The following is a 22,155-nucleotide window of genomic DNA, read 5'->3' as shown; positions in this document are numbered from 1 at the left end:
CGGGCTCTTTGAGTAGTAGGGTTCTAGGAGTGAATGCAAGACTAAGGGATAGCATTAATTATCATATGAATTAAAGATCTAAATCAAAGACAGTTCCACAAATTTGAATAGAGGAGTGTGGTAGCCGTGTTAGTCCACTTTTAAAGGTAATCAATAGAAATAAAACAAAATAAAACATGGAAAAGAAAATAAGATGATACCTTTTTTAATGGACATAACTTAATACAACCTTCGAAAGCTAATCAAGAAATGTATCATCTTATTTTCTTTTCCATGTTTTATTTTGTTTTATTTCTATTGATTACAAATTTGAATGAACACAGCTTTATCTTCCATAGAATTTCAAAAAAACATTCATTTCAGTTCTTTTTTGTCAGATATTTCCTGCTATTCATGTCGGGCCTCAATAGGATAATGCAACATTTGGGCATAAAGATACATCCCAACAGTCCAGCACTGGAAGCTTGTATAGCAAATATCTCCACTGCTACCATGTATTTTCCTCTTGTGCTCAAATATGTTGGGATAAAAGTTATCCAAACACTGCAGAACACCAACATGCTGAAAGTAATGTACTTGGCCTCATTGAAACTGTCGGGTAGATTTCTTGATAAGAACGCAGTGATGAAGCTGATACCAGCCAGAAATCCCAGGAAACCCAGAACACAGTAAAATGCAATCATTGATCCTTCATTACATTCAATTACTATTGCCCCAGTTTCTGATTGCATGTTATGATATGGGAATGGGGGAGCAGTAAACAACCAGATGAAACAGAGAGTAAATTGAAAAAGAGAGCAGGAAAGTATTATAGTATATGAGATCCTGGAACCCATCCATTTCCGGAGCTTACTTCCAGGCTTGGTTGCATGAAAGGCCATAACCACAGTGATGGTTTTTGCCAGAATAGATGAGAGAGAGATTGAGAAAGTCATCCCAAAAGTAGTCTGACGGAGAATGCAGGTCACGGGTTCAGGACGGCCAATGAAAATCAAAGAGCATAGAAAGCAGATCATAAGGGAGATGAGGAGGATATAGCTGATGTCTCGGTTATTGGCTCTCACAATAGGTGTGTCTCTGTAATGAATGAGGATTCCCAGAATGATTGCATTGATAAAAGAGAAGAAAATGCTGCTGGTAGTCAAAGCCATCCCCAGAGCTTCTTCATCGGACAGGAAAACTATCAATTTTGGGATACAGGTATCTCTCTTGTGATTGGACCAATGGTCTTCTCGACATTTCATACAGTTGTCCATATCTGAGGAAGATGAATATTGTCTCAATATCTCATAAACATCATTGGTTTTGGGATAGTGCATGAACATTAAATTAATTCTCTATACTTCAGGCTACAGCAGATAATGTTGTTCTATAATATCTTGATGTTTAGAATGGTGAAGCAGTTTTGATGCACATCAACCAGTTACAATCGGAATCAGTATGTACAGTAGACACTTTGCTAAGAATAATTTCAACTCATCTCACTAAATAAAAAATACATAGCTGCTATTGTTTCCTCTATATCTTACTCCTTTTTTTACTTTTGTTTTTCATCTATTTTCTAGAAAGTGAGCAACATTAACACTGTAAGATTGATATCCAAAATGATTTAACCAGCCGTAAAAGGCTTCTGGATGGTTAATTCATTTGTGCATGGCTATCTGCTGATATTCAGTGGCACTGGCTGGTTAGTGGGTCCAAAAAGGGGGCACGGCTATAGGAGGGTCATGGGAGGATCAAGGGTGTTCCTTTAATTTATATGCATTATTATGCATTAAAGGGGGTCCATACCTAATTTAGGCACAGGGATTTATAACAAGTTTTTATGATAAAGTGGCTCATTAAACAATTTAGTATATAAAATCTGGCAGTAAGTGCTATTTTAAGTACCATTTATAGAATTTGGTCATATATATATATATATATATATATATATATATATATATATATATATATATATATATATATATATTAAATTAACCCCATAAAGTATGGGCATGGTAATTTGTCTGTCTGCTTCTGCCTGTCACTTCTGCCACTTATCACTGCAATATGATTGGCTAAGGCTGGACAAAAAATGAATCCAGATAAACTGGAAATGTTAAATATGAGCAGAAGTGATAGAGTATTTTCAGTGGCCTCTCACATTGATAATCAGGCTTTGGTTCCCAAAGAAGTACAGCATGATTTGACGGTACAACACAGATCTTCTCTGTAGTTCAGACAACTTATGGAAGCCTAGGATTGATTTAGCACCCCTTTAGAAAACTTTAGCTGTGGTTTCCAAGTGTCAGTTACCACCAGGCTGGATAACTGTAATTCTTTGTACTAAGGATTACCATTGAGCATCCTATGTCAGTTGCAGCTGTTGCAGAATGCAACCAAAAAAGGATCATGTGCTTTCTATTTTGAAGGATTTGATTTGGCTTTAGAAAAAAATGGAGGAAACAGTTTAAACTTTCAGTTTTTGGCTGGAAGGGTTTGAGGGGGGGGGGTCTTTTACTAAACTGTGGCAGTGTTTTTAGCACACGTTAATGATTAACATGCGCTAAATGCTAGAGACACCCATATATTCCTACCGGCATATCCAGATGTAAAGGCAACCCAAGTTTCGCCTAAAGCATACCTCCAAGATACCCCCTTGCTATTTAGATGAACTGCAGAATGAAACATCCCAATTCTGACTTTTGAAAATCCTGATTTAGATATTTTGGTGAGAAAAGGGTCCATCTACCACTTTTTCTTTTGAAAGTTTTTCTCTTTTGAAAATGAGCACCTTAGCAAATAACCCACAGTCACTGACATGTCACATGGTATCACTCACCACTTTGGTTTGAGATTTCTCCTTGTGGACATGGAATACAGTCAAAGCAGCAGATGGGCTTTCCTTTCCTGGTTAATTTCATGAAGCCAGGAGGGCAACTCTCATTGCATTTGGCTTGTGGAGGTGTCTGAATATTGAAAGAAAAATCTGGGTAATTTGACATAATCTTCACCAATGATTGTTAAAATGCAGGTTGCTATATCTGTCCACCTATGGAACAATTCATGCTTTCAAGCAGTTGGAATCTGAAATTTAGCTTGAAATGGCAATGTCATGTGTACTGATCTTTCTTATTTTACAGGTTACTGTGAGAGAACAGTGTGTAAAATTGAGCCTGCAAAGAGGTGAGAAAATGTGGGATACAAATGCAATAAATAAAAATGTCTTTAAAATGTATTGGGTGCTTCCTGAAGTGTATTTCTCTAGTTTGTCCAGCAGGTGATGCATGTTTACGTTTCGAAGCTGCTGCAGATCCAGGGCTAATCTCTTTGTTTAAGCCTTTTGGAAAGGCAGTCTGCAGTATACTTTTAATACTTACTGACTGGGCGCTTACTGGCCAAGAAGCTTTTTTCATTTGGATTGTAGTGTTTTTTCCCCAGTCTCAACTCGAAACAAGAGAGAGAGAAGGCTGTTTGCTGTAGCCCTGTAAAACTGCTATATTTGATAACTGGTGAGCAGCTATATATCCTGATCTCCCCAGGTAATTTCTAAAAATATTTTTATAGAATAAACACAATTGTTTGTTCACTCTGCTTGCCTGGACTGATAAAGAATCCTGGTGGTTTGTGTGTTGGATCTGTGAGTGTTTTCTGGGAACTGTGGGACCACTAGGAGTGAGGCTTCAGGAACCTAGAAATCACTGGGGATAATTTGAGAGTGGGAGACTCACCCAAATGTGGTTGTGACCCAGTCGGTGGAAGGAGGGTGCTAGTGTAGAGCATAAGTGACAGCTGCAGGTGGACCTGAGCTTAATGAGAGAGCAAGACAAAAAATGCACATTATCCCCTTCAACTCCTAAGCAGCTTGTAGATCAAAGGAAAAAACACAATTTGGAGTGCCCGTATACAAATGCTAGAAGCCGAAAAAAATAAGATGGGAGAGTTAGAATATATAGCACTACATGCTGAGGTAGATATAATAGGCATCTCAGAGACTTGGTGGAAAGAGGACAATCAATGGGACACTGTGTTAACAGGGTACAAATTGTATCACAATGATAGAGAGGATCAAATTGGAGGGGGATTGCACAATATGTTAAAGAGGGAATTAAGTCAAATAAAATAAACATTCCAAATGATGCAGACAGCAGCTTGAAATCATTATGGATAGAAATTCCATGTGTGAAGGGAAAGAGTATTCTTCTCGGGCTGTAGTACCGTACGGTGAGACAGAACGAACAGATGAATGAAGAACTGTTTACAGAGATTAGGAAAGTTGGCAAATTGGGAAATGCTATAACAATGGGTGATTTCAATTACCTGAATATTGACTAGATCTTGCAGGGTGCAAGATTCAAACCATCAAGAGACTTCAAACTGCCCAGAACACCGCAGCCAGACTGATTTTTGGAAAGGCAAAATATGAATGTGCTGCACCCCTTAGAGAAAAATTGCATTGGCTTCCTCTAAAAGATAGAATTGCATTCAAGATATGCACCTTGGTTCATAAAATTATTTATGGAGATGCCCCCTCTTATATGTCAAATCTGATAGATCTACCAGAGAGAAATAACAAAAGTCCATCACGCACTTACTTAAATCTCCATTACCCCAACTGCAAAGGACTTAAATACATATCAATACATGCATCCAGCTTCTCATACATCTGTACACAACTATGGAATGAATTACCGACCACCTTGAGAACAACACATGACCTGATGACCTTCTGGAAATTACTGAAGACTTATTTGTTCAAGAAAACGTACAAAATAGATCCCCCATAAAAAATCCGGCACCTAAACTTCGCCAGACACAAGATTAATGAAACTTTTCAAACTCGTTTATTCTAACTTACACCCTTATTATTGAACATTATATCTTGTCCTGTTATTATTCTGTTATGTTTTATCTACTTACCCACTTCTCATTATACAAAATGTTTTTATGCACCTTAACTGCAATAAGGCTGAAATTGTTATTCCGTTAATAAGATTGCCATGGTATTCTCATGCACCTAATTGTTATCTATACTCTGATTTTCTTATCCTGTCAATGTGATTGTTGTTGTATTATATTGTAAGCCACATTGAGCCTGCAAATAGGTGGGAAAATGTGGGATATAAATGCAGCAAATAAATAAATAAATAAATGTTAGGAGCAGCTGGTTCAGGAACCGATGAGAGGGGGAGCCATTTTGCATCTGGTCCTTGGTGGCATGCAGGGCATAGTGCAAGAGGTGGCAGTGTCGGGTCCCCTGGGAAACAGTGATCATAACATGATCAAGTTTGAGTACTATCTGGGATGAACCCGCAAAAGAAATCTACTGTAGCTGCATTTAATTTTCAAAAGGGTGACTATAATAAAATGAGGAAAATGTTTAAAAAGAAGCTAAAAGGATTGGCTGCAAAGATTAGGACACTATTAGCCTTATTTTTGAAAGAGAAAGACGCCCATATTTCGACCCAAATCGGGAGATGGGCGCCTTTCTCCCTTGGACGCCCAAATCGGTGTAATCGAAAGCCGATTTTGGTCATCTTCAACTGCACTCCGTCGCAGGAACAAACAAAGTTGACGGGGGCGTGTCGGAGGCGTGGTGAAGGTGGGACTGGGGCGTGGTTATCGGCCGAGGAGAGATGGGCGTCTTTAGCCGATAATCGAAAAAAAGGCATTTTTACCCGCGATTTTGGGTCACTTTTTTTGGACCCTTTTTTTTCATGAACAAGTCCCAAAAAAGTGCCCCAACTGCCCAGATGACCACCGGATGGAATTGGGGATGACCTCCCCTGACTCCCCCTGTGGTCACTAACCCCCTCCCACAAAAAAAAAGAACTTTCCAGCCTGGATGCCTGCCTCAAATGCCATACCCAGCTCCATGACAGCAGTATGCAGGTCCCTGGAGCAGTTGTTAGTGGGTGCAGTGGACTTCACCCAGGTGGGCCCAGGCCCACCCCCCTACCTGTTACACTTGTGCTGGTAAATGGGAGCCCTCCAAACCGCCCCCAAAATCCACTGTACCCACATGTAGGTGCCCCCCTTCACCCCTTAGGGCTATGGTAATGGTGTAGAGTTGTGGGCAGTGGGTTTTGGGGGGGATTTGAGGGGCTCAGCACCCAAAGGAAGGGAGCTATGGACTTGGGAGGTTGGTGTCCTGGCATATGAAGGGGACCAGTGCACTATGAATCCTGGCCCCTCCCACGTCCCAATGCCTTGGATTTGTTCGTTTTTGAGCTGGGCGCTTTCAGTTTCTATTATTGCTGAAAAACTATACCGCCCAGCTCAAATCTGCACACATCCGATGCATTTGGCCGGCACAAACCATATTATCGAAACAAAAGATGGACGCCCATTTTTTTCAAAAATACGGTCTGTCCCGCCTTTTCACGTATCCGTTTTAGGACATAGACGCCCATGGAGATCATGAAGTCATCTCACCATATTAAGATGGCCGAAAGGTAAGGAGCTCCGCGATTGAGCTCCTGAGGTCTGGAAGAGTGGACCTACTTGGACCGTGCTGAGCCATCTCCAACTGGTCCGGAATGGACCGGAACTGACCCGCAACCGATAGGAGACCACAGAACCGCGACGACCTCGCTGCAACTCTGAACACAGCGAGCGAGCGGAAGCTGATTGCGGTGATTTGCCTGAGGTCCGGAAGAGTGGGCCTACCTAGCCGTGCTGCGCCGTCTTCAACCGGACCGGAATGGTCCGGAGCTGACCTGCAGGAAACTGCAGAACCGCGACAGCCTCGCTGTGGCTCCACACAGACGAGCGAGCCAAGATTGATTGCGGCGGTGGTTTGCCTGCCTCGTGGCCACGACGTGTCCACATCCTGAACCAGGCAGGTGTCGGGCTGGATCCGATTCGGAGCTGGCTCGGAGATAGAGCGAGGCTGGTGCAGGGACATCGGGTGGACTCACTGCGGAGTGGAAGGAGGCAGGTGAGCCTTTCCCCACCAGACCTACCCGATAGCATCTATTTGCAGAGAGCTGTTAAAGATGGCCGACGGGTAAGGAGCTCGGTAAACGAGCCCCTGTGGTCCCGAGCGGTCTAGTCTTTCTTGGGCCACCCCTGATCGACCGGAACGGCCGGAAATACTTCGGAGTAGTCTGACAAATTGTTGGATTACATCAGCTTTGCTAACAAAGAACCTGTGACCGATTGGAGCCCGATTCAGGCACCGGAGATCTCAAGCAATTGATCTACCTAAACCATCTACCTGAATCATCCCTGGGAGAAAACACCGATGGGGCACCTGAGTTGGAGGAGCAGGGAACACTAGACCCACACGTATGCAAGCTTCCCCTGCTTGTTCCAGTCCATCGGCCCCAGCCTGTTCTAATCGACCTGATCCAGCTTCCCCTTGCTTGTTCCGGTCCATCGGCCCCAGCTTGTTCCAGTCTGCCTGATCCAGTTTATCCCTGCTTGTTCCAGTCCGCTTGATCCAGCTTTTCTCTGCCTGTCCCAGTCCATCTGCTCCAGCTTTTTCCTGTCCGCTGATCCGGCTTCTCCCTGCCTGTTCCACTCCATCTGCTCCAGCTTGCTCCTGGCCGCTGAGCCTGCTTCTCCTGCTTGTTCCAGTCCACCTGCCCCAGCTTCTCCCTGCTTGTTCCATTCCATCTGCTCCAGTTTGTTCCAGTCCGCCTGACCCAGCTCGTTCCAGTCCATCAGCTCCAGCTTGTTACAGTCCTCCTCCTCCTGATCCAGCTCGTTCCAGTCCATCTGCTCCAGCTTGTTCCAGTCCGTCTGCTCCAGCTTATTCCAGTCCGCATGTTCCAGCTTGTTCCAGTCCGTCTGCTCCAGCTTGTTCCTGCCTGCTCCAATCCTGCTGCCCTGCTCTCTTCTGCTCCAAACTACTCCAGCTTGTTCCAGTCTCTCCACCGCATTCATCTGTTCCTGCAATCAATCAACCAACATCCAACTGATCCCAGCTTGTTCAAGTCCTGCTGCTGAGCTCTCCACCACACTCACCTGTTCCTGCCTGTCTGCCTGCTAGCCATTCAACCAACCTGCCAGCTTGTTCCAGTCCTGCTGCTGTGCTCTCCACCGCACTCTCCTGTTCCTGCCTGCGTGCCTGCTAGCCAATCAGCCAACCTGCCTGCTATCAGCCTCTCAACTTGCCCATCAACAACCTGCTGTTGAGCTCTCCACCGCACTAACCTGATCCTGCCTGCCTGCCTGCCTCCCTCCCTGCTAGCTGTCATCAACAACCTGCTGCCGAGCTCTCCACCGCACTCACCTGTTCCTGACTGACTGCCTCCTTGCCTCCCTCCTTGCTAGCCTGTCAGCCCACCGACTTACCTACTCGCCAGCTCACCTATCCCTGCTTGCCTGCCTCCCTCCCTGCTAGCTTGTCAGCCCATTGAATTACCTGCTCGCCAGCCCATCAACTTCCTCTCAACCCATCTACCAACCTACCTGCCTCAGTCACTACTGCCTCAGTCACTACTTATGGCACCTGTACACATTCTCTTCCTTGCCCTACCCCTGCCTAATCTTTTTCCCCTCCCCTTACCGCTGTCTACCGCTAGAACTCACTGCCCACCCATGTACTCTCCAGTCCTACTCACTACTGCAATACCCTATTCACCCCCATCTCTAACCACCTCACCATCTCTCTTGTCCTCCTTCTCCTTCCTAGCTCTCAACCTTCAACACTTCCTTCCTACCATTAACCCATCCCCATTCCTCCTAAATGCATCCCGCCTTCGTCGCCCTACCTCCCCCACCCTCCTCCGCACTCTCTTGCTCCTCCTCCTGCTATCCGCAGGAGACATCAATCCCAATCCAGGTCCCCCCCACCTGTCCTCGTCCTATCCATGCAAATGATTCAGGGATATCTCCAATCTCATCTCTATTCCCCTCCTCCCCCCTCTTCCCTCCCCTTCTCATGTGCCCTGTGGAATGCCCGGTTGGTCGGCAACAAACTTTCCTTCACCCACAATCTCTTCATCTCTCGCTCCCTTCATCTGCTCGCCCTAACTGAAATCTGTCTCTCCCCTGATGACTCTGCCTCAATCGCAGCCCTATGCCATGGAGGTTTTCTCTTCTCCCACAGTCCCCGCCCAGTTGGCCGCAGTGGAGGCATCGGGTTACTACTCTCGCCCTCCTGCAGTTTCCAACCCCTCCACCTACTGCAATCTCACTGCATCTCATCCTTTGAAGCCCACGCCATCCACCTATTCCACCCGTTGCAACTCAGAGTGGCAGTCATTTACCGCCCCCCCCCCCTTATAAATCTCTCTCTTCCTTCCTCACTGACTTCGATGCCTGGCTCTCTGTTTTCCTTCATCATTCATCTCCGTCCCTCATTCTCTGAGATTTTAACATACACGTTGATGACCCATCCGACTCTCACGCTTCTCAGTTCCTCACTCTAACATCCTCCTTCAACCTCCAGCTGTGCTCCACCACCCCTACTCACCGAAATGGCCATTGTCTCGACCTCGTCCTCTCCTCTTCCGACTCACCCTCCAATTTCCACGCCTCAGCTCTTCCTCTCTCTGATCATCACCTGATCACCTTCACACTTCTTCACCCCCCCTCAGCCCCGCCCAACATTAACCACTACTTCCAGGAATCTCCAGGCTATTGACCCTCCCACCTTACCCTCTAGTATTTCTAATTTCCTCCCTTCCATCATGTCCTCCGAGTCTGTCGACAAGGCTGTCTCCGCTTACAATGCCACTCTCTCCTCTGCTCTGGACACCCTCGCACCATCCATCTCCCATCCCACAAGGTATACTAATCCCCAGCCCTGGTTGACCTCTTGCACCCGTTACCTTCGCTCCTGTGCCCGATCTACTGAACGCCTATGGAGGAAATCTCGCACCTATTCAGATTTCCTTCATTACAAATTCATGCTATCCTCCTTCCAGTCCTCCCTTTAGATTGTAAGCTCTCTTGAGCAGCGACTGTCCTTCCCCATGTTTAAACTTGTACAGCGCTGCGTAACCCTGGCAGCGCTATAGAAATGCTAAGTAGTAGTAGTAGTAGTATTCCTTGCCAAACAGGACTACTACACCCAATTGACCAACTCTCTCAGCTCCAACCCTCGTCATCTCTTCGCCACCCTTAACTCCCTCCTCAAGGTGCCCTCTGCTCCCCCCCCCACTCTCTCCTCAATCACTGGCTGACTACTTCCACGATAAGGTGCAAAAGATCAACCTTGAGTTCACTACCAAGCCACCTCCTCCCCTTCACCCTTCAACCCTCTCCCTCAACCAACCAACCCTGGCCTATTTCTCCTCCTTCCCTGATATCACCGAGGAGGAAACCGCCTGCCTTCTTTCCTCCTCGAAATCCACCACCTGTTCGTCTGATCCCATCCCCACCAACTTACTTAACACCATCTCTCCTACTATCACCCCCTCCATCTGTCATATCCTCAACCTCTCTCTCTCCACTGCGACTGTCCCTGACACCTTCAAGCACGCCGTAGTCACACCTCTCCTCAAGAAACCATCACTTGACCCTACCTGTCCATCCAACAATCGCCCCATCTCCCTCCTACCCTTCCTCTCCAAAATACTTGAGCGCGCCGTTCACAGCCGCTGCCTTGATTTTCTCTCCTCCCAGGCCATCCTCGATTCGCTTCAATCCGGTTTTCGCCCTCTACACTCAACAGAAACAGCACTCTCTAAAGTCTGCAATAACCTGTTCCTTGCCAAATCCAGAGGCCACTACTCCATCCTCATTCTTCTTGATTTATCCGCCACTTTTGACACTGTCAATCATGACTTACTTCTTGTCACACTGTCCTCATTTGGGTTCCAGGGCTCTGTCCTCTCCTGGTTCGCCTCCTATCTCTCCCACCGTACCTTCAGAGTACACTCTCATGGATCCTCCTCCACCCCCATCCCACTCTCTGTTGGAGTTCCCCAAGGATCTGTCCTTGGACCCCTTCTTTTTTCAATTTACACCTCTTCCCTGGGTTCACTGACCTCATCCCATGGTTTCCAGTATCATCTTTACGCTGACGACACCCAGCTGTATCTCTCCACACCAGACATCACCACGGAGACCCAGGCCAAGGTATCGGCCTGCTTATCCGACATTGCTGCATGGATGTCCAACCGCCACCTGAAACTGAACATGGCCAAGATCGAGTTTATCGTCTTCCCACCAAAACCCACTTCTCCTCTTCCTCCGCTCTCGATCTCAGTTGATAACACACTCATCCGCCCAGTCTCATCTGCCCGCAACCTCGGAGTCATCTTTGACTCCTCCCTCTCCTTCTCCGTGCATATCCAGCAGACAGCCAAGACCTGTCGCTTCTTCCTCTTTAACATCAGCAAAATTTGCCCCTTCCTCTCTGAGCACACCACCCGAACTCTCATCCATGCTCTCATTACCTCTCGCCTTGACTACTGCAACCTACTCCTCACTGGCCTCCCACTTAACCACCTATCCCACCCTTCAATCCATTCAGAACTCTGCTGCACGTCTTATATTCCGCCAGAACCGATATACTCATATCACCCCTCTCCTTAGGTCACTTCACTGGCTTCCGATCAGATACCGCATTCAGTTCAAGCTTCTCCTTCTTACCTACAAATGCACTCAGTATGCAGCCCCTCATTACCTCTCTACCCTCATCTCCCCTTACGTTCCCGCCCGAAACCTCCGCTCACAGGACAAATCCCTCCTCTCGGTAAACCCTTCTCCACCACCACCAACTCCAGGCTCCGCCCATTCTGCCTCGCCTCACCCTATGCTTGGAATAAACTTCCTGAGCCCCTACGACAAGCCCCCTCCCTACCCATCTTCAAATCCTTACTCAAAGCCCACCTCTTCAATGTTGCTTTCGGCACCTAACCTCTATACCTTTCAGGAAATCCAGACTGCCCAATTTGATGACTCCTACTTGACTAACTGTACATTTGTCCTTTAGATTGTAAGCTCTTTGAGCAGGGACTGTCCTTCTATGTTGAATTGTACAGCGCTGCGTAACCCTAGTAGCGCTTTAGAAATGTTAAATAGTAGTAGTAGTATGGAGATGGGCGTTCGCGTTTGATTATGCCCCTCAGTCAGGCAAGGACATTATTCAAAAATACTATCTTGGAAGCCCAGTCCAGATGCATTCCACGTATTTGCAAAGGTGGAAAGAAGAGAAAACGTCAGCCTGCAAGGTTAAAAGGTGAAGTAAAAGAGTACATTACAGCCAAAATATTGTCCTTGAAAGAATGGAAAAAGGACCCAAATGACGAAAATAAGAAGCAACATAAGCACTGGCAAGTCAGATGGAAAGCATTAATAAAGAAGGCTAAAAGAGAATATGAGGAGAAACTTGCCACAGAGGCTGAAACTCACAGTAACAACTTTTTCAGGTACATCATAAGGAGAAAGTCTATGAGGGATTCTGTGTGACCGTTAGATAATGAAGGAATAAAAGGGGTGCTCAGGGAAGACAAGGCCATAGCAGAGAAACTGAATGAATTCTTTGCTTCTGTCTTTATGGAAGAAGATGTAAGAGACCTGCCTGTACCGGAAATGGTTCTCAAGGGTTATGATGTAGAGGAATTGAAAGAAATCTCAGTGAACCTTGAAGATGTACTAAGCCAAATTGACAAATTAAAGAGTAGTAAATCACCTGGACCGGATGTCATACATCCAAGGGTAATCAAAGAACTCAAGCATGAAATTGCTGATTTGCTGTAAGTAATATGTAACCTATCGTTAAAATCATCCATAGTACCTGAAGATTGGAGGGTGGCCAATGTAGCACCAATTTTTTAAAAGGGTTCTAGGGATGATCCAGGAAATTATAGACCGATAAGCCTGACGTTGGTACTGGGCAATATAGTGAAAACCATTTTAAAGAATAAAATTATAGAACACATAGACAAAAACATGGTTTAATGGGACAGAGTCAGCATGAGTTCAGCCAAGGGAAGTCTTGCCTCACCAATTTGCTTCACTTCTTTGAAGGCATGAATAAACATGTGTATCTAGATTTTCATAAAGCTATTGATAAAGTTCCTTATGAGAGACTCCTGAGAAAATTAAAGAGTCATGGGATAGGAGGCAAGATTCTGGTGTGGATTAGCAATTGGTAGTTGCAAAAAAAAACCAGAGGATTGGGCTAAATGATCATTTATTTCAATGGAGGAGAGTGGAGTGCAGCAGTGATCTGTACTGGGACCGGTACTATTTAACATATTTATAAATGTTATGGAAATTGGAACGACGAGTGAGGTGATCAAATTTGCAAATGATACAAAACTATTCAAGGCTGTTAAAACATGTGCGAACTGTGAAATATTGTAGGAAACTGGGTGTCCAAATGGCGGATGAAATTTAATGTGACAAATGCAAGGTGATGCACATTGGAAAGAATAATCCGAATTACAGTTGCCTGATGCTATGGTCCAACCTGGGGGTCAGGGCTTAAGAAAAAGATCTGAATGTCATTGTAGATAATACGCTGAAATCTTCTGCTCGGTGTGCAGCGACAGCCAAAAAAGCAAACAGGATGCTAGGAATTATTAGGAAAGGGATGATGAATAAGACCAAAAATACTATAATGCCTTTGTATTCCTCCATGGTGCATCTGCACCTTGAGTATTGCATTCAGTTCTGGTCGCCGTATCTCAAAAAAGATATAGCGAGTTTAGAAAAGGTTCAAAGAAGAGTGACTAAAATGATAAAGGGGATGGAACTCCTCTCGTATGAGGAAAGGCTAAAGAGGTTAAGGATCTTCAGCTTGGAAAAGAGACGGCTGAAGGGAGATTTGATTGAGGTCTATAAAATCCTGAGTGGTGTAGAACGAGAAATAAATTGATTTTTTTACTTGTTCCAAAAGTACAAAGACTAGGGGACACTCAAGAAAGTTACAAGGAAATACTTTTAAAACAAACAGGAGGAAATATTTTTTCACTCAACCAATAGTTAAGCTCTGGAACTCTTTGCCAGAGGAGTTAGTAACAGTGGTTAGCTTACCTGGGTTTGAAAAAGGTTTGGGCAAATTCCTGGAGGAAAGGTCCATAGTCTGCTATTGAGACAGACATGGGAAAGCAACTGCTTGCCCTGGGATTTGTAGTATGGAGTGTTGCCACCATTTGGGTTTCCCGGTTTGGGTTTCTGCCAGTGGCAATGTTGTAACCTCAGGTGGGTGGCTAGGCATTTTGTGACAGTTACATTTAAAATTGAAGCCCCTCTTTACTAAGCTGTTCACATTCACTCATGCTGCATCCTTCTTCCTTTAAGTAATTCAGAACAGTCCCAAGTTAGAGTTCTGAACTGGCAAGTTAACTTGAAATTTCAGTACTTATAACAGTGATAAGAATTAGGCAGAGGCCAACAGCAACTGCTCATTTACATGATATTCTCCTCCCATTCAACTGTCTGTAGGGATGGGCAGCTCAAAACATGTTGTATGTGTGTTTTTTTTTTATATAGTGTACCTTCTTTCCAAGGAATGGGCACAAACTGCAAAGATGGCATAGCATTTCAGAAAGAATGTACACTCCTGAAAATGTTGTACATGTGCAATTGGTGACACATGCACCATGTTTCATTCATGTCCATGCTATTGGAAAAAAATGTGCAATCTTTCTAAGAGGTCAACTAGCCACTGCAGCTGCCATGGCACAATGGGCTACTCTTTCACGGACTACTAGACTACCAGGGAATTTGTGTGTGAGGAGGTGGAGGATGGGAGGGATGGGGCCATTAGACCACCAGGGCAATTTTTTAATGTTAGTGGAAGGAGGGCTAGGTCAGGTTTGAGTCATTATTAAGCTGGGGAGGGGGATTGTTAAGATAGGGTTTTGACTGGTACATGATGCAGTCCAGAGAATGGTAGTCAGGTTGTACAGAAAGAAGGGGTGCTGATAGACAATGATCTTCTTAACCAACTCTTCTATGCTGCCCCACACCTGGTGAAAAGTTTCCCTTGGCCAGGGAATACCAAATGACCGCATTAGCATATTTTAAAATGTTAATACCTGTAGTGAAACCCATTGCTTGGATATTAAAAATGAGTTAAAGCCACGTCAGTGCTTTGTGAATCTACCCCCTTCAATCCAGACCCTCATTCTGTACCACTTTAACCATTCTGAACCTTACCCCTTAGATCCAACAAAGACCGTCATATCTGATGCAATTTTCATAGACTTTTGTCTATCTAGCTAAATCTTTACTTAGATAAATAAATCGGTTCAAACCTGATCTTCTCCTCGCTAATTTAGTCTCTTTTTGAACTTTTCTAATATCCTCATCCAGAATTGTTCTTTATCAATTCAAAAACTAATTACAAGGTCTAATGCTCTATTATTTTAGCACCAGGTAAAATTGTGATAATACAGTTAACAACATGTATGATGCAACATGGTCCAGTGTCTTCCTTCATTCTCTAATGTTTCTTAAATCTGACCTGGGTGAATTTACTGTCCCATACAATTGCCTTCTCATTGATGATGAAATCCTGCCCTTGGGAAGCATAAAGATTATAACTTCCAACAATTTCACGATGCTGCTCTCCATTGGGTAGATGGACCAGATTTATAATATTGTAGTCAGTGTTCAGTTCTCTATTCTCATTAAAAAGGATCTCTTCATCCAGATTGTTCTTAAAGTGGACGTTCTTCAGATAATGATGAAGCTAAAAATTAGAATTTCAATAGTGAACATTTGTCGTTAACTTCCAACTTCAACATATTTCTGCTCAACTGTATTGTTATTATTATTATTATTATTATTAATATTATAATATAAATATATACACTGTCTACCAGATTTTAGAGATTGGATGTAGATCTCTAGGTATTGGTTCAAAGAAGTGCAACAAAAATTATAAAGGGGATAGAACCCTCTCATATAAGGAAAGGCTACAAAGGTTAGGACTCTTCAGTTTGGAAAAGAGACAGCTGAGGGAAGATATGATTGAGGTCTACAAAATCCTGAGTGGTGTTGCACTAGTAGAAGTGAATTGATTTTTTTACTCTTTTCAAAAGAACAAAGACTAGGGGACACTCAATGAAATTACATGGAAATACTTTTAAAAACAGGAGGAAATAGTTTTTCTCTTGGCGAATAGTTAAGCTCTGGTACTCATTGCTAGAGATTGTGGTCACAGTGGTTAGATATCTGGGTTTTAAAAAAGATTTGGAAAAGTTCATAGTCTGCTACTGAGACAGACATGGGGAAGCCACTCCCAAGAATGGTAGCATGGAATGTTGCTACTATTTGTGTTTTTGCGTTGTACTTGTGAACTAAATTGATCACTGTTGGAAACAGGATACTAGGCTAGATGGACCATTGATCTGACCCTGTATGGCTATTCTTATGTTCTTAGTTGTCATCATAGCATATGGTTTGTGCCAAGTAGAGCTGCTTTTTAGAGTTGACACTACTGTAACTTCATCTAAACCTAAAATTAAGAGCCACTTTGAACTGAAACCAGTTTTGGAAAATAGTGGGATACAAGAATGCATAAATAAATATATTAATTAATACCTAACACAGTGGACGACAACCACAGTCCTCGAGGTCCACACACCAGTCGGGTTCTCAAGATCTTCACAATGAATATGTATATGTTTGATTTGCATGTAATGGTTCCACTGTATACAAATAGATCATATGCATATTTGTTGTGGAAATCTGGAAAACCCGACTGGGTTGCGGTCCTCGAGGAATGTGGTTGCCCACCCCTAGCCTAATGTGTTTAGATACTGGTCCAAAGGTGTTGATTACTACTGGCATTACTGTTGCCCTGTTTCCTCTACAGACATTTCTCTTCAGCTCTTCTGTCATTCAGCGATTCATACCTGCTTTTTCTTATTTTAAACCCATTATTAAATCATGTTTTATATGTGCTTGGAACTTGTCCATTTGTATCCTAAACTCCCTTAGCACATAATATACCAGACTGAACAATGTTTGAAAAATAGTGCAGGCAGGTATGAATCACTGACTTATCAATGCCAGGTAACTGTATGATTGTTATTATGAAAATAATTTTAAAAAAACGAGAGAGAGAGAGAGAGAGAGAGGGCAATGGAAGAATTATATATTTAAAGTCTGACTAGATTCCATAGTCTGAAAAAATGGAGAGAATGAAAGAAAAAGAAAAACAAAGAAATAAGAAATAAAGGGAAAGAAAGAGAGGGATAAAAGCTAGTGATATTGAGGGTGATTGTCAAAGCAATTTACCAGGATAAACAGTCATTTATTTGGGTGAAATAGGTGAGCTAATAATCACCATTTGTTGCCTTGCTAAAAGTTCACAGAGACCATTTTGCTAGAAAATTGCTGGATTTGGAATGCTTGTGACTTATGCTAACAAAACTACCTTCTATGTAGATCCAGAAGAGCTACCAGTGGCGTTCCTAGGGGCGTTGACACCCGGGGCGAATCGCCGATGCTCCACGCCCCCCGGGTGCAGCGCGATCCCCCCCAGTGATAGGACACCCCCCTGGCGAAAGAACCTCTCCCCAGGTGCACGCCACTGGAGGGGGGTGCCACATGCCTGTCCGCTTCATTCGTTTCCATGCTCCCTCTGCCCCGGAACAGGAAGTAACCTGTTCCAGGGCAGAGGGAGCACAGAATGAACATAGCGGACAGGCGCGCAGCACCCCCCCAGCGGCATGCACCCGGGGTGGACCGCCCCCACCACCCCCCCTTAGTACGCCACTGAGAGCTACAAAAATGTATAGATGTAATGTGCTACATCTGTATTGCAATGCTTTGTCTGCTTTCTCTGCAGCAATTTCTCCAAGTGGATTAGTTAAACGGATTAGTTTTGCACATACCATGACAGGAATGAACCTCACTGCTTAGCCAGGGCATGTGGAGTATGATTTCAGTCTTTCAAATTTACTGCTAACGCTTCCCATAGTAACTGCCTTGTGCCAAAGAGAACTTCTTTCTATAGTTATAAGACGAGTCACGTATAGGCATCTTATCAAGTGCATTTAGAAGTTATTTTTGATCAAGCCGGAGTCGCCCAAAACAATGGGAAATATGGATCTTTCTGCCACATTTTCTTAGTTTCAGACTGCATTTCTTGACACTTCAGGATCTCCCCTTTCTCTACATCATTCACCAAGAGGGGCATTTTCAAAAGAAACGTCTAAATCAGGATTTGTATGTTTTATAAAGACGTCCAAATTATGAACAGGAAAGAAGGTCATTTCGATAAAGATGGACGTCTATCTTTTGTTTTGGAAAATGCTATGGACGTCTTGTGATTTGGATGTCCTGTTTCTTGGTCCATTTTCAAACAAAAGACTTCCACATGCAAGATATTCAAAACAGAGCGGAGTGGCTTCTTGGTTAGTGCAGCGGGCTTTGCTCCTGGTAACATGGGCTCAATTCCCAGTACTTCTCTTTGTGACATTGGGCAAGTCAAATGCACAAGGGGCATTTTTGGATATGACATCTAAGTCTGAATTTGGACATTTTTTGTAAAACGTCCAAAATCAGAACAGGAAAGGTCATTTTCTACAAAAAAAAGTCTATCTTTTCCTTTTGAAAATTCTGTTTGGAAAAATGTTTTGTGATTTAGGGGAGTAAGGGAAGGTGAGCCCCAAGTCCCTCCAGCGATCATCTGGTCATTTGGGGCACCTCTTGTGTGGAGTAGAGAAGAAGCCTAGAGATTACTGCAGCAGACTTTAATCCTGGGGAAGTGGGTTCAGTTCTCACTACAGTTGTTTGTTATTTTTGTTTTGTTCCATTATAGGTGAAAGACGTCCAAGTCTTAGGAACATCCAAGTACCGCCTTGGACATGCCCCCTTGAGATTTGGAGGTTCTTCTGATGAACTTCAGAGAAAGACATCCAAAGAAAGGTTTTGATAATACTGATTTGGATGTTTCTGTGAGATAAACATCCAAATGCTGATTTATGTCACTTTTTGGATGTCTATGTCTTTTGAAAATGAGTCTGCAAATAATCGGTTGAGACCGGCACCTCTAAATCATTGCCATTCTATTTTTTTCTCTTTTACTACTGTATCTGGTTGTCTGGCATCCTTTTCTCTGCCATTAAGATGAACCAATGTGTGCAATCGGTATGATGGCAACTATCTCAGGAGACAAAGATGGTATATAGGTATATACTTTCCTAGCACTCTAAGAAGTGTGTGTACTCATTATGTGGTCTGTGTTTATTATTCAAACAATATTTTACACCCACATCTTTTTATACACATTCTGTTGGAAGACTTTAATGATTTTCTATTTTGAATACCTGGACTTTATTTTTCAGTGATATATGACCCTAGATACTGTCAACTCAAACTGGAGGTTGCTGTGAATTTTTATATGAATATCTACTTTGCTGATCCTGGAGGCACCCCAGCCATTCAGGTTTGCATGCAGTAGAGGCAGTGCATACTCTCATATTCATTGTGGATATCCTGAAAACCTGACTGGCTCAGGTGCCTCCAGGATCAGGTTTGGGAACTACTGTATTAACCTATTGCAACACTGAGATGTACATTATCAAAATGTGCACTTAGTCATTCTTCAGCATTCGTTGAAGACTATGAAAAACTTTCCTTCACTACTATTGGTTCACAATGGCCCAATCAGCTCTGCTCTAAGTCATTAATGTGGGTCATGGTGCCAAGAGGATTTCTTTTGGATATCGTTCCTCTACTATTAATTCTTCTAGTAACACTCAGAGGTATATAAAGGATTATGCCACTTTATATCATCTTTGTCTGATTTTCAGAAACATATAGCTATTTGCAACTGAGGGCAGCCTGTATGTCAGTTTGCTGCTACTTGGAAAAGAGAACTTACTGAGAGTGAGTTTTATTCTGTGTGCTACACTGCAGTAACCAGACAAGGAAAACATTGGACTACACTTGACGCAGCTCTTGTGAAGGTGAAACATGTATCTGCATTGAATAATATTTATTTTTTCTACATGGGTCGGCTCCTCTTTTTTGATGTACTGGATTTTGCAGACCACTTGCTTGTCTGCTTTTTGGGGCTTGCTATTTGTATTACATAGAGGGGCACTTTCAATATGATGTCTAAGTCCAACTTTAGACATTATGCAAAAAGCGTCCAAAATCTGAATAAGAAAGAAGTTCATTTGCCAAAAAGAAGAACGTCAATCATTTGTTTTAGAAAATACTGTTTCTTACAAGGTTTTGTGCTTTGGACATTTTGTTTTTGGTCCATTTTCAAAACAAAAATGTGCAAGAAAAAAATGAAGAAAATCAAGCCATTGGGATATAGGAGGGGCCAGCATTTTTAGTAGACTGGTCTCCCAGACATCCCAGAATATAAATGGGGCACCCTAGTGGATTTCAAAAACATGCTTCCAGGTACACATCTCACCATTGCTCTCTTGTCTTGTCTGCTGAGCACCCCCCCCCCAAACCCACTGCCAAAGCGGTACATAATAGCCCTTATGGGAGAAGGGGGCACCTTTATGTGGCACAGTGAGTTTCTGGTGAGTTTTGGAGGGCTCACAGTTTCCACCACAAATGTGGCAGGCAGAGGAAGATAGGGACCAGAGTCCCCAACGCTATGGTGCACTACACTGACCACTACACTGCTCCAGGGACCTGCATGCGGCTCTATTAGACGCATTTAAAAAAACAAAATTACTGCCTGGGCCACACGGTAGCCAGGCAGTAACTCCAAATTGACGCATGTTGGGTGCAAATAGGCACCTACGCAGCTTAGTAAAAGGGCCCCATAGAGAGCTCATAGGGTTCCTCTAGGTTGCTTACAGGACATAGACATCGAAGACCCATAGTGAAAAAAGTTCTGCAATACCAGCACACTTGAAGGATTTTAACAATGGCTAAAAATTTAAAAAAATAAAAAAATCTGTTGTTATTTCAAGTTAAGAAGATATTGATTGTGCCTGATCTTGCTAAGACAATCACTCTGAAGCAGAAATCTTTTTTTAAAAATGAGAGCTAATCTAAAGGATCTGGGCGCAAATTTTGGGTTGCTTTATCCAACGAGAATGCTCGTGACTTATGGTAACAAAACTACCTTATATGTAGATCTGTATAAACTACAAAAATATATAGACAAACATAAGATGTAATGTGCTAGATGACATGTATAGTGCAATGCTTTCTCTGCTGTAATTTCTCCATGTGGGTTAGTTTAGTATTATTGGCTTCTCTATCATTACTACCATTGATTTCTCAATTGTTCTACTTTATATTCAGTTTCATTGATACAATCAATAGGATATTATAAGAACTATGTATTTCATAACTGAATACAATCAAGCTTCTCACATTTCCATCATCTAGCAACTGGCCACTATGCTGGATTGCACTGCGATACTCAGCATTCTGATACTATCTATGTTAACACTAGACTTAAATCTAGGCCTTAGGAAAAGCAAATCTAGTATAATTGTTCTAATACTTCTCTTGGTAATGTGGTTTTAATTAATGTATTTTGCTAATTGTATTACATAGACAAGTTTATGGACATGGACAGCTTCTCCTTTATAAGCATGTAACTATGGAACGCACTACCAAATGCCTTGAAAACAACCCACGACCTATCAAACTTTTGGAAATCACTGAAAACTAATTTATTCAAAAAGGCATGCCCTAATGACCCAACCTAAATGCCTCGATCCTGCAACACAACGTAACTAATACTCGATCTGCTCACACCTCAACCCTTCCTCCTTATTCCCTGATGTGCCTATCATACACAAATCTTCTACAATCCAGCTTATTTTCGAAAGAGAAAAACACCCATATTTCGACCTAAATTGGGAGATGGGTGTTTTTCTCGCAAAAGTGCCCAAATCGGTATAATCGAAAGCCGATTTTGGGCGTCTTCAACTGCACTCCGTCGCAGAAACGAATAAAGTTGATGGGGGCGTGTCAGAGGCATGGTGATGGCGGGACTGGGGCGTGGTTATCGGCCGATAATGGAAAAAAGAAAGGCGTTTTTAGCGAGAATTTAAGTCACTTTTTCTAGACCCTGTTTTATCACAAACAGGTCCCAAAAAAGTGCCCTAAATGACCACCGGAGTGAATCGGGAATGATCTCCCCTGTCTCCCCCAGTGGTCACTAATCCCCCCCCACCCTAAAAAACAAAATGTTTAAATATTTTTTCCAGCCTCAAATATCATACCTAGCTCCATGACAGCAGTATGCAGGTCCCCGGAGCAATTTTAGTTTAGTTGGTGCTGCGCGGGACCCATGCAGAGAGCAAAAATCGGAAGAAA

General features: G+C 43.3%; 1 protein-coding gene across 1 annotated transcript in view; it reads right to left on the bottom strand.

Moving 5' to 3' along the window:
* Positions 1-359: 359 nt before the first annotated feature.
* LOC115464403 (vomeronasal type-2 receptor 26-like) overlaps positions 360-22,155 on the bottom strand; it is a 46,288-nt gene continuing 24,492 nt past the window's right edge. The window contains exons 5-7 of the mRNA XM_030194785.1: positions 15,359-15,586; positions 2,825-2,951; positions 360-1,258 (exon numbers count right to left, since the gene is read on the bottom strand). Coding sequence (XP_030050645.1) covers positions 360-1,258; positions 2,825-2,951; positions 15,359-15,586 — 1,254 coding nt within the window. The remainder of the gene's footprint in view (positions 1,259-2,824; positions 2,952-15,358; positions 15,587-22,155) is intronic.

The sequence above is a fragment of the Microcaecilia unicolor genome, chromosome 3, assembly GCF_901765095.1.
Source record: "Microcaecilia unicolor chromosome 3, aMicUni1.1, whole genome shotgun sequence".
Classification (NCBI taxonomy): domain Eukaryota; kingdom Metazoa; phylum Chordata; class Amphibia; order Gymnophiona; family Siphonopidae; genus Microcaecilia; species Microcaecilia unicolor.
The sequence above is the reverse complement of the archived record's forward strand: the minus strand, read 5'-3'. Positions and strand labels throughout refer to the sequence as shown.